The 12,347-nt window shown below is 42.3% G+C and overlaps 1 protein-coding gene across 3 annotated transcripts in view; it reads left to right on the forward strand.

Moving 5' to 3' along the window:
* Positions 1-12,347, forward strand: part of esamb (endothelial cell adhesion molecule b) — a 49,724-nt gene that overhangs the window by 35,905 nt on the left and 1,472 nt on the right. For 2 of the 3 annotated variants that reach the window (XM_058079798.1, XM_058079799.1), the window contains exons 3-7: positions 2,370-2,571; positions 3,179-3,334; positions 8,329-8,373; positions 11,340-11,462; positions 11,563-11,692. In XM_058079798.1, the coding sequence (XP_057935781.1) occupies positions 2,370-2,571; positions 3,179-3,334; positions 8,329-8,373; positions 11,340-11,462; positions 11,563-11,692 (656 nt within the window). The remainder of the gene's footprint in view (positions 1-2,369; positions 2,572-3,178; positions 3,335-8,328; positions 8,374-11,339; positions 11,463-11,562; positions 11,693-12,347) is intronic. The other variant, XM_058079800.1, reaches the window with a different exon arrangement.

Consider the following 12,347-nt stretch of genomic DNA (forward strand, 5'->3'; position numbering starts at 1 on the left):
TTAGTGCAGAGTTGCATCATCACCTATTTTTGTCTCACGCTCAAAAAAGGTAAAAGATGTATCGATATGTTGTTCGGATTTGGCGTTCTGGATTCTAAAAACGTTGAAATACATTTTTGGTGTTGAAGCAGTTACCTTCTCTCTGAGATATCGTCGAATGTAACAACCAGTAGCAACCCTCATTTGGGCTGAGGATGGTCCCGTGTCTTCACAGACAGCCAGTCGGATTCTTGGGGTCAGGTCGGTGACTTTTTGGGTCTACCACTCGACCTTTTTGTTCCACAACCCTCAAGATCTTTGAAGAAGTTTCAAATGGTGGTCCTACTACCTCCTGCTTGCAGCAGCTCAGCGATCCAACCGCGATTTTCCAGAACCCCCTTAACATCCAACGGTGCAAAATCCAAATTCTTTCAACCGGTCTCAACATTTTGATCAGCAATCTGGAGTGTATCTGACCGTGCTGTGACCTCAAATGGAATTGACAATGGAGATCTTCTTAAGTGGGATTACAGAGATACATGAATGAAGGTCACCATGAACCTGTCCAAGGGGAACGTACGTAACTCACCAGGATGTGTGACATGGAGTAGGTTGACCTCCAAGTGACCTCCACTGTTGTCCTTATTTCATGTTCAGCATATGTAAACAATATTTCATACTGCAGGCTTTGCTGTGTTTTGGCTTCCACGCTGATGCTGTTCATGCATCCCGCTGTGCCGCGACATTGGCAGATATCCCATTCCCATCGGATTTTTATGGACATTTAAACGAGGCCTGATTCTGCTTTGAGAATATCCCATCCCAAATATGTGTTTTCGCTCCTGTACACCGCCATCACTATCCAAATGGGGTCACGGGGGAGAAAAGAAACATCAATGGTGTCACTTGGACCATGGAGTGCAGGCGAGGGGGTCCAATGTCTGCAGCCCGCAGCTTGTATTTATAGGCGCCGATATGGCCCCCGCTTTTTCCTTTTAAATGTTCCGACATTTAGAAGAGGAAGCAGTGCAGATTATGTGGACACGGCTCGGAGAAACCGGCTCTCCGACAGCTAGCCTCCAGTACGAGCCTGAGGAGCAGGCTAAAGGTGATGGCGTATCTCTGATTTCCATTTCTTCGTCCATCAGCTTATCGTTCATTGGTGTATCGATTATTCATGGGTTTTTGCTAGGAATGTCGATAATTATCGGCCCAAAAAAAGCTACATATATTGGTATCAGCTCATGAAAACCGATATAAAAACTGCTGTACACAACACATACGTATGTGTTCATTCCACCACAGGAGATGCGTCATCTTACAAATCTTACAGTATCGGAAATTGAGAGTTGGACAATATCGGCAAATCATTTTTCGGCAAAAAAAGCCTAGTTTTCGCCAATTGCTGCTGGTCCCGTAACATCGTAACATACCTCCACAAAACGGTTATTCACACCTACAGACAATTAGAGTGGCCAATGAAGCTAGCATCCATTGTTTTGGAAAACCACGGAATGTGGGAGGAAACCAGAACACCTGGATAAAACACATGCATGGGGAGAACCCAAGCGAAGAATCAAACCCAGCTTTCCCCATCCCATCCCCCTGACTGTGTGGCCAAACAGCCAACCACTTGCCCACCGTGCAGCCTGTTGTTTTGCTGCAACTCCAAAGTAACAGAAACAGGGTAAGGCATGCCTTCGAGGGAGGTGTAGCAGCCTGAGTAAATAAAGAAAACAGTCTTGGCCAGTAAAAAAGTCCAAATCTGTTTCAGACCATAGTCCGTTCTGTGAGGGAGGCGGGCTTTGAAAGCCCCTGACGCTGGTTTGGAATGAGAAAGACTTTTCACGAGTTAGCAGCTAGGTTGTTCCGCCTCTACGTTGTGTTGACACCTCGTGTCTTGCGTGTCAAACCGGAGGCCATCTTGGGGTCTGCAAGGTTCCAAAGATGATCTGTAGAGATTAAGATTATTGCGACATTTGACATGAGTAATTCATATGCAGAGGAAGAAGGGATGAATGTTTTTTTTATTGGAAGTGAACCTCTCAGAATTATATTTCATCTCCTCGTTTTAGCGCACTGTAAATATTGGCACATGCAGTATGGGAGTGAGTGAGTGAGCGTGTGGAGTCTTCGCATGATTAATATCATCTGCGCAGTTTCAGTGTCTGATGCCTGGGAGCTTATCGCGGACAGAAAATCAGAAAAGTCGCTGCTTGCCATCTGCACACATCAGGAGGATTATCTTTATGATGGACGTCAATTTCTGCTTATATGGTTAATCTGCACATCCTAATATGCCTGAAGCCAATGCAATTAAAATAGCCCCCGTGATGGGAGAATGGCGACATTTTCTAATTATTCCACGTGTTTTGTTTGTGTGTCCGAAGGTAATCAACTTCAGCTCAGGTGAGGTGGGCCACGGTCAGAACGACTTTACCAAGAGAGCGGGCTTCAGCGCCGCCATGCCCTCCGCCAACCTCTCCATCTTCATCAACAACACCCAGGAATCCGACTCTGGACGCTATGTGTGCAATGTCATCATCCCGGGGGGCGCTGGCATTTCTGGACAGATGCGCCTTAATGTCAAAGGTAATGCACACGGACCTGCAAAAGGTTACATCTGACCAAAAACCATCACACAGCTTCTGGAAATGAGAAAATAAAGAAACCGCATGGTCAATAAATCCCAAGACTTATATTGACAAAGATCATTCCCAATCATTCACAACTCTGGACTTTTAGGGCAGGGTTCCCAAATGGCGTATCCCTGTGTGGAGCCTCCCGGGTACTCCGCTTCCCTCCCCCATTCCAAAAACATGTTAACTTCATTGGCGACTCCAAATTGTCCATAAGTATGAATGTGGGTGGGAATGGTTGTTTGTCTATATGTGCCCTGTGATTGGCTGGCCACCAGTCCAGGGTGGACCCCGCCTCTCACTGAAGTCAGCTGGGGCAGCCACCCTCATGAGAATAAGCGGCATAGAAAACAAATGGAGTGAATATATTGGAGCATCACTGGGATGATTTAGCGTCCCAAAGCAGGACCAGTTCTTTTTTTTGGGGGGGGGGGGTTAAAGATGGTCTGAAGTCATTTCAAGTGTTTGAGATTGAACTAAAACCAGTCCGAATTGAACTTGTTGTGGGACCAGCTTGTTCCTCTGATCGTATCTCACATGCTGACCTCTTCTCGTCCCAGTCCCTCCGTCCCCCCCAGCGTGCATCATGACAGGCGAGCCGGTCGTCAATGGCAACGTGACTCTGAGTTGCAAGTCCAGCCATGGAAAGCCGGTCCCCCAGTACAAATGGACCAAGTCAGCCCCCATGCCGGAGGTCTTCTTCTCGCCCATGCAGAGTGAGTAGACATCTTAGCACCACTCAAATATTGCTGGCTCTTACGGGGCGTGACATTCCGGTCTCAAGGTCACCTGCTCAAGGACATGTAGGGCAAATCGGCGTATTTATAGAAGAAGCCATGGAGTCGGTCCTCCACCTTTGCAGCTTTAACAATGTTCTACAGGATGTGCAGGGCATGCGTCTCTGTGGGAACGTTTTGTCATTTGTGAGGTCGTTGCGTGTTTGACTCATCCCAGGATGCCTTTAAGGACCCCACACCAAAACATGGGGCATTGACAAGTCGTCAACATAAGCGGGTTGTACTGTAATTGATGTTGTCCAACTAGTCCAAGTCAGAGACTCGATAAAAAGAAATGACTTGAAGAAGTTGACCGCCGACGGTCAAATTGAGGACACCCCCACAGCAGAAAGGTCTCCATTGTCAAAGTGACGCTGATGCATCATCTGCCCATGCTTCCTGGTCAATAAAAGTGGTTAAAAACACGCAAATGATCCTGAGGTGACGTCAAGGCTTTTTGTGCAGGATCCAGAGGGAATATGAGCTGATTTTAAGAGGATCACACATAGAAAGGACCGGCTAGACAGTGGCTTTTAAATAATGTAAGAACACAGGCAGATGCTGTGATGATGAAATAGTATTATTACGGAACAGGATTCACTTCCCCTCAATGCATCGTTGAGAAATCTTCCATTCGGGATGAGCCTAATATATTCATCTTGCTCACATTGGCAGCATACCAACCGGAGAGGTGCTCTTGAACGCACCCTAACATTCACATCAAATTTCAAATTAAAAAAAGGACCAAATGAGTAAATTGGGGTTTCACATTACACTTTTAAGCTTATATAACATTTTGTATGCACGAGCAAGCTTGCACTCATAGAGAGGATTAAACAAATGGACATGGTAATTAGGAAGCTTTAGGCTTGTTTGTTGGCTCAGTTTTTTCTCCCCAAAGCCAGGCCAGTAGCTTCCTATTTTATTTACACACGCACACACACACACCGTATTTAGCTGGCTCAAGATCATTTTCAACGACGCTGTCCTCGGATGCTGCATATGCAATTTATATCAATTGTATTATTAGAATGATTTTTGTTTGTTACACTTTAATGTTTCTATGGAAGCCCGTTTCCGCGACTGAAAAAAAAATTATCCCAATAGTAAATCAAAATTATGAGATAATTACGAGATAAAAAGTCGAAATTACGAGATAAAAAGTCGAAATTACGAGATAGAAAGTTGAAATTTTGAGATAAAAAAGTCGAAATTTTGAGATAAGAAAGTCAAAATTTTGAGATAAGAAAGAAGGAATTACGAGATTAAAAAAATTAAATTACGAGATAGAAAGTCAAAATTACGAGGTAGAAAGTCGAAATTACAAGATTAGAAAGTCGAAATTACAAGATACGAAAGTCGAAATTTTGAGAAGTCGAAATTACGAGATAGAAAGTTGAAATTACAAGATACGAAAGTCGAAATTACGAGATAGAAAGTCGAAATTACGAGATAGAAAGTCGAAATTACAAGACTAGAAAGTCGAAATTACAAGATACGAAAGTCGAAATTTTGAGATAAGAAAGTGGAAACAGCTACATCCCTTTTATTATTTCTATGCCTCAAAATTCTTTCCAATGGTCGTTTGCTTGGTACAATTCCATGTGAATTGAGCAGCAAATGAAGTATTTCATCACTTGTAAAGCCACACTTCTAAAGTAAAGTACTCCTCAATGTACTCACAATCCATGTCTGAACAGGAGAGAAGAGCTGCTGCTGTGACTCTTCTACAAAGCTAGCTCATTATTTACACCTTTTATCTCATCATTAGGACTTTCTATCTCATCATTTCAACTTTCTTATCTCGTTATTTCGACTTTCTTATCTCGTTATCTCAACTGTCTAGCTTATAATTTCGACTTTTTATCTCATTGTTTCGACTTACCATTGGGATATTTTTTTTTCAGTGGTGGAAACAGGCTTCCATATGTTTCAGGTAATTAAACTAGTTAACATTTTTGTCAATGACAACACAACACATGAAACTTTTTATGATTAATAGAAAATAAATCCAAACCGACATGGCCTAGTGTGAGCTTTGGGACTCCAGCCAACCACAGTGAGAGGCATTATCTAATTACATTATTATGAAAAGCTACTTGGGTTGTGCAGGAGGACAATGATCCAAAACACAGCAGCAAGTCCTGAAGAAAAACCAAATGAAGACTTTGGAGTAGCCTAGTCCAAGTCCTGACGTGGATCCTATGGGGATGCTGTGGCATGACCTTCAAAAGGCTTCACAGCGCCGTATGAGACTCATTGGGAGCGCAAACGCTTGACTGGAGAAAATTTGCAAAAATTGTGTGCAGGCATCCATTCTATATAATTAGGTATAACTGGTATTTTTAGGTTTTTGGTCTTTTATTTAACATGATCTGTGATGGATGAAGAGGAAAAAATACAATTCTATGGAAGTGATTTTCAGTTGGATTTGTGTGGGGTAAAAATAAGAGCGTTCTATTCATTTAGCGATTGTGGATCCTGGTGTCCTCATTGATGCTTCTGGTGCTCATGTGCCAAACAAACCAAAGGCCAACGTGATATGTAGCGTTGCTGTCATGCAGACCCAAATGTCATGCACCTCCCTGCTGACCCCATCGTGAGGTTGAGTCAGCGTCCTTACATCATCGCTATCGTCCCGAGGTCTCAGACCGGACCTTCGGGGCTCTACTTTGTACACAGCAGTGGAGACAACACTCTCGAGGACCCATTCACTCGTGCAAATGGTGCCCGCCACGCCACACAGGCTTGCTTGACAAGTGGACGCTTGTCACATTCTTCTTTGGTCGTAAAAGTGTAAAAATAAGTTAACAACCGGAAAACAGCAACAAAACGGACAGGAATTACAAGAGAGGAACATGGAGAGAGGGAGGTTACCGCTGTTGCAGCACGGAACAAATGTGTGTCGTGTTGGGCAAATATTTTTAACATGGAACATAAAACCATGAATTCCTTTGCTAACCAAAACAGCAGCCCCCACTAAGGCACATAAAGGGTGTTGAAAACAAGGTTTTTATATTTACAGAAAAAAGCTTTACCGGCGTCAAATTCCGACAAATGCGGCAAAGTAGAAAAACAAACTTCTTGAAGTACAATTATAGTTTTTACAACTTAAGCTCACATGCTGTGACCTGTTTCATTGTTATGTTGTTGCTAACCTTTTTTTTTTTGTTTTTTACACTTTTATGATTGTTACCACGGAAATGCTCCAGTCAAACCTCAGTTTGCGTATTATTGAGATTTTGTCAAATTGTTGCCAATAAATAGCCATGTTTGTTTTCCTGCAATACCGTAAAATAAATAAAGTACAATTAAGTACTTGGTTTGTTCTGCACCGTACGTGTTGATTACTCGCTGTTATGGAATGCCACAGCTACATAACCCAACATGGGGCCAAGGAAAGTTGCGATTGCCAGCAATTTGATGAGGAAGGTGAGAAGTTTTATTTTGCATTGTTTTCTGCATGCAAAATCATTCTCTCTCATTCTTTTATTTTCTTATTTTTAACATTATATCGGAAAAATTGCTTCAATTTTCAGACGTTTTGGTTTTTGTCAGACTAATTAATAACAAAACATATGGAATCCCATTTCTGCCACATAAAGAAATATCCCAATGATAAGTTATTTTATAATTATGACTTTCCCGTCTCACGATTCTGACTTTTTATCTCGTAATTGTGGCTTTTATCTCGTAATTTCAACTTTGATTTCAAAATAATTAGTGATTGTAATTGTAATTTGGAAATTTTAGCTCATAATTCTGACATAATTTACATCATCATTTCGATCCATCTAAACATTTTTACTTTGTATCTGATAATTGAGTTTCCTATCTCATTATTAAGACTTTTCGTCTCATAAACCTAAAGTTTTATGCCATAATTCTGACTTTTTACATCACCAATTCAACTGATCTCAAAATTATGACTTTTTATGTTGTAATCATGGCTTTTTATCTCAGAGTTTGACTTTCCTATCTCATAAATAGGACTCTTTATGTCGTAATCGTGACTTTTTATCTCAGAATTTTGACATTTTATCTCATAATTAGACTTTTTATCTCGTAATTTTGATTTTTTATTTCATAATTATGACGTTCCTATCTCATAATTCTGACTTTTTACATCATAATTCCAACTGATCTCAAAATGTGGACTTTTTATCTCATGATTGTCAAGTTTATTTCTATAATTAATCACAATAGAGCCTCAAAGGGCTTTACAAGCCGGCAACAATAGACGATTGTGACTTTCTTATCTCATAATTCTCATAATTATGACTTTTTATCTCATAATTATGGCTTACCATGGAGACATGGGCTTCCGCAAGTGTAGTTAAAAATTGCTTGTACATGGTGTCGCGATGGTGAAAGTTTGACCCAGGAACAGATTGTATTCGACCTGGACAAAGCTCTAAAAAAAATCCCAAATAAAAAGCCTTTCAATCTTTTGTTGCTGAGATAAGACCATCTGTTTGTGAGCAAGAGGACTTAGGATTGATGTAGCATTGACTTGATCTGCTGCATTCATCTCTTTATGACACTAAAGTCCTCAGACTTATCAAATGAAAACTACTTCCTCTGATTGACATTGTATAAGTTGTTTCATGTCACACTTGCGTTCATCCTTTGAGCAGCTCTAATGTATGTCTCTTTCCTTTGGACATTTTACCCTGCCGTCACTGCTTATATTTTCTTTCAGCGATCTGTCCGTCATCCTCTCCTCATTTCCTGTGCGGAGGGCGCTGCCTAATCTAACAAGCCCCATGTCATTGCTTGATCAGCCCCTAAGTTGGATTTGGGCCTGAGAGCATCCAACCTCCTCCTCTCCACCCCCTTGTTGATTCATGCACTGCCGCTCTTTACCCATCATGCTCCTTTCTCTCCTTCTCTCTAACAACCCTCATCATCCACCCAAAAACACAAAACTAAAGAATGGAGACCCTGCCCTCAGCCCATACTGGTCCTGGGCTTCATGGGTAAGGGTTTTTACTTCATACACCCCCATTTGTCTTTTTCCATGTGTACTACGTCAGTGTTTGCTTTATTTAGCATTGGCTGGAATAGCCGATTGGTGGGAATCACGCTTCCTATTCCAAAAAGGCAACGGTCGGCTGCTCCAGTCACTGGAAGTGGGTAGGAATGTAGGCAGGCGTGTGTTGTGCAACCTTTTATTGTACTTTGCATTGCACGTGTGTAGAAGTGTGTAGAGGAGTATGAAACTTGTGGTTATTAATGGGCACAGGCAATCCTCTAATATTTTGGTTATCCTTTTTATATACTAGTTTTTACCTTCCTTACTATATCCAGTGTTATTAATGGGCACAGGCGATCCTTGTGTTGAGGACAATCATGTTGCTGTTTATGGTCGTCTTTATATGCATCAAACGTCTTCAAAACACTTCATAATGCAGGAGATAAGAGTTTTCTCAATGATAGTACATACATGTACAATGATTTGTACATATATGCTGGAATATAAGACACAGTGGCCTATAAGCTGCACGCCTTATTGTCATTAAACGGCATATTGTGGCACATGTCCGTGAGGACCAGGCAGCTATTATATTATATTTATTTGACGTCAATGACGAGCTATGGAAAAAACTCACAATAAGCTTGTCAACCCATTGGGAATTGGACAGGGTTAACACTTAACTCATCGCACAGCAGCTTAACACTCAAAGTATACCTAGTACAAGTGCAAATATGGGTTTGAAAAGAAAAAAAACTACTATTTAAATGTTTTCCCATAATGCATTTTGAGTAAAGCATTTCATTGAAGTCAAGCATGATAGAAAATGGATGCATGGTGCTGCAATGCTGCATTTGTCCACCAGAGGGAGGCTGACATCATCGCAGCACCTGGTCAGGCACCAATGCATACTTTGCTTGGACACAATGCATTATGGGAAAACGGTTTTAGCGTAAATTTTTATTGATTCTTAAACCGAGCGTCAGCACCATCCCAAACTTTTTCCGGGCTCACTGCCAAATGTGCAAATGTCCTCATCATTAGTTTAGCATGGATTAACACGATAACACAATATTCATGTCTAACAACGTTTATTGGTCAGAAAAGTGGAAAAGGCATTGGTCCCCCTCGGACTGGAGGAATGGATGCCGGTGGACTACTTGGGTGGCCCAAGATGAGATGCTACAAATGAAATTGTCTGACCCTTAATCCAGGGGGGTTTGAGAAGCACTACATTAGCGTAAGCTGGAGCCTATCCCAGCTGACGCTGGACGAGAAGTGAAAAAATATTCGTCCAAGCATGTTGGTGAATGAGGCCGTTTTTCCTTTTGATGAGGATGATTCCCCAAAACTGGCCGCCGTGTTTGACATGGCCTGAAAAGCAAAAGGACATGAGATGACAACATGCTCCAGTGTGTTGTCGAAGATTCAATCAGCAGGAGGATTTGTCCCCGTAAGTCTCCCGTAATTACTTGTTTATTTTTATTTTTCTCCACCCCCACCAGCCTGTTTGCGGCAACGCAGCCGCGCTTTAAAGCCAGATGCTGCAAGGGAGGAGATTTTGTTGAATGGTAATACCCCGCCACCCCCCCACCCCGCCCGTGAAAGCAGGACGGTGGAACGCACACGCTAGCCCGCGGTGTCGTGACCTTAGTGTGCGAAAATATGAAAAGAGAATCTGCTGACAAACATGCTCATACGGGGGTTGTACTGTATGTGTGCTGCAGGATTGCACCCCTGCCGAAATGGAGCAGGAGTGGATTAAATGGCAGATGAATGACGGGAAACGGTAACTAATGATTCAATGCCAGCATTATATGACAGTACTTCACGTACTATCGATCAAGATCATAATGCAAATGCAGCACAAACTACGAATGGCATTTCTAACACTGTTATTGTTTCCTACTAACGGGCCATTGTTATTGCGACCCTCGCCATCACTGACTGAGAGGTGGCTTGCTGTTATTCTTATTATTATGCCCTGATATTTACACTCCTGATGAAAAACACCCCTTGGAAAATGAAAAGAATCAACATTTTGCACTGTTGGATCTTAAGGCGCTTCTAAGTAAATCCAAACAAGGTGCTGAAGATGGCTCCATTGTCTGGAACTGATGTCCATCACTTCCCTTGCCATCCATCCCCAAATGTTCTCAATTGGATTCAGATGAGGGGAAGACTCAGGGTGGTCCAAAAGAGTGAGCTTGCTCCTCTGGAAGTCTGCAGTGATGTCAGATGTACTGATTATATCCATGCATAGTTCATTCATTCATTCATTCATTTTCTACCGCTTTTCCTCACGAGGGTCGCGGGGGGTGCTAGAGCCTATCCCAGCTGTCTTTGGGCGAGAGGCGGGGTACACCCTGGACTGTGGTCACCAGCCAATCACAGGGCACATATAGACAAACAACCATTCACACTCACATTCATACCTATGGACAATTTGTAGTCGCCAATTAACCTAGCATGTTTCCGGAGAAAACATGTTTGCATGTTCTCCCCGTGCATGCGTGGGTTTTCTCCGGAAACATGCTAGGTTAATTGGCGACTACAGCATGCACGGGGAGAACATGCAAACTCCACACAGAGATGGCCGAGGGTGGAATTGAACCCTGATCTCCTAGCTGTGAGGTCTGCGCGCTAACCACTAGACCGCCGTGCCGCCCTCCATGCATAGTTGTTTCTAATATTTTGGTAATCCTTTTTATGTACTAGCTTCTACCTTCCTTGCTATATCCAGTGTGTGATACAAGTACCTGTTAAATTATTACCGCTCCTCTATATTCATTTCATAAATGTCGTAGTTTTAATTGTCACTTAGTGGTGTTTTTATTCATTTTAATGCATCTGATTACATTTTTAAATAGTTTATTTGATGAAGGTGTGTATGTAATTGAACTTGTGTTACCAGGTAAAGTGTATATGTTGGCTATTGTGTGATGTGTGAACGTGTGTGTTGGCTTGCAGACGAGAGACAAGGCACCCTGCGGCTGAGCAACCTGACCAAAAGCATGTCGGGGAAGTACATCTGCCGAGCCAGCAACACAGCCGGCTCCGACAGCTGTTCCATTAACCTGGAGGTTATCACCTGTGTGTGCACACTGACCCCAAGCTCATCCTACGCCAACATGGCCGCCCGCTCGGCGTTAATAACCTGTGTGTTGTGTTGCATTGTTTTGCGGTTTGGCAGCTTCCAACGCAGGCATGATTGCGGCCGCCACCCTGGGGTCCATGGTGGGACTGGTCGCCATGGTGCTGTTCCTCATATTTGTCCTGAGGAGGAGGCGGGACACGGAGGAGGAAACGGCCAATGAGATCAAGTGAGAGCTTTTTGTGTTGTGTATTGTGTGTTGTCCATCATGTCCACCAACTTGCATGGCTGTGAAGTGTTTTTGTTTATATCACTCAAGGTGGTGATCATTAATAACTGGCAGGAGGAGGACTGCATTCATTATATACACAGGACCGTACATTTTCCTGTGCATGCACAAACATATCTTGGGCTTTGAGTTTGTGGACTATTTGGGATTTTTGTATGAATTTGTATTATGCAAGGTGGTAGTTATAACTCCTAACTGGCAGGAGGAGAGATGATTTAATTATATGACACACTAATATTGAGCATAAGCTAGCGTATTGTTGGCTTTGACGTTGTAGATTATTTTTTTTAGACTATTACTATTACTTAATTTCTGTTAATATGCAAGGTGGCAGTTATCATTTATAACTGGTGGGAGGAGGAGGGACTGCGTCCAGTATACCCTATGTCGACTGTACATTGAGCATATTGAACATATCACGGGCTTATGAGCGTACTCCTGTCCTTGAATGAACAAACTCATTATGGGCTTTGACTTTGTGAATTATGTTGAATCTTATTATAGTTTAATAATAATATGGATTGTTTGAATATTTGTATTTCTATTCCATAAGATGGCAGTTATCATGAATAACCGGTGGGAGGAGGGATTGCAT

Source organism: Doryrhamphus excisus, chromosome 8 (genome assembly GCF_030265055.1).
Source record: "Doryrhamphus excisus isolate RoL2022-K1 chromosome 8, RoL_Dexc_1.0, whole genome shotgun sequence".
In the NCBI taxonomy this organism is placed as follows: domain Eukaryota; kingdom Metazoa; phylum Chordata; class Actinopteri; order Syngnathiformes; family Syngnathidae; genus Doryrhamphus; species Doryrhamphus excisus.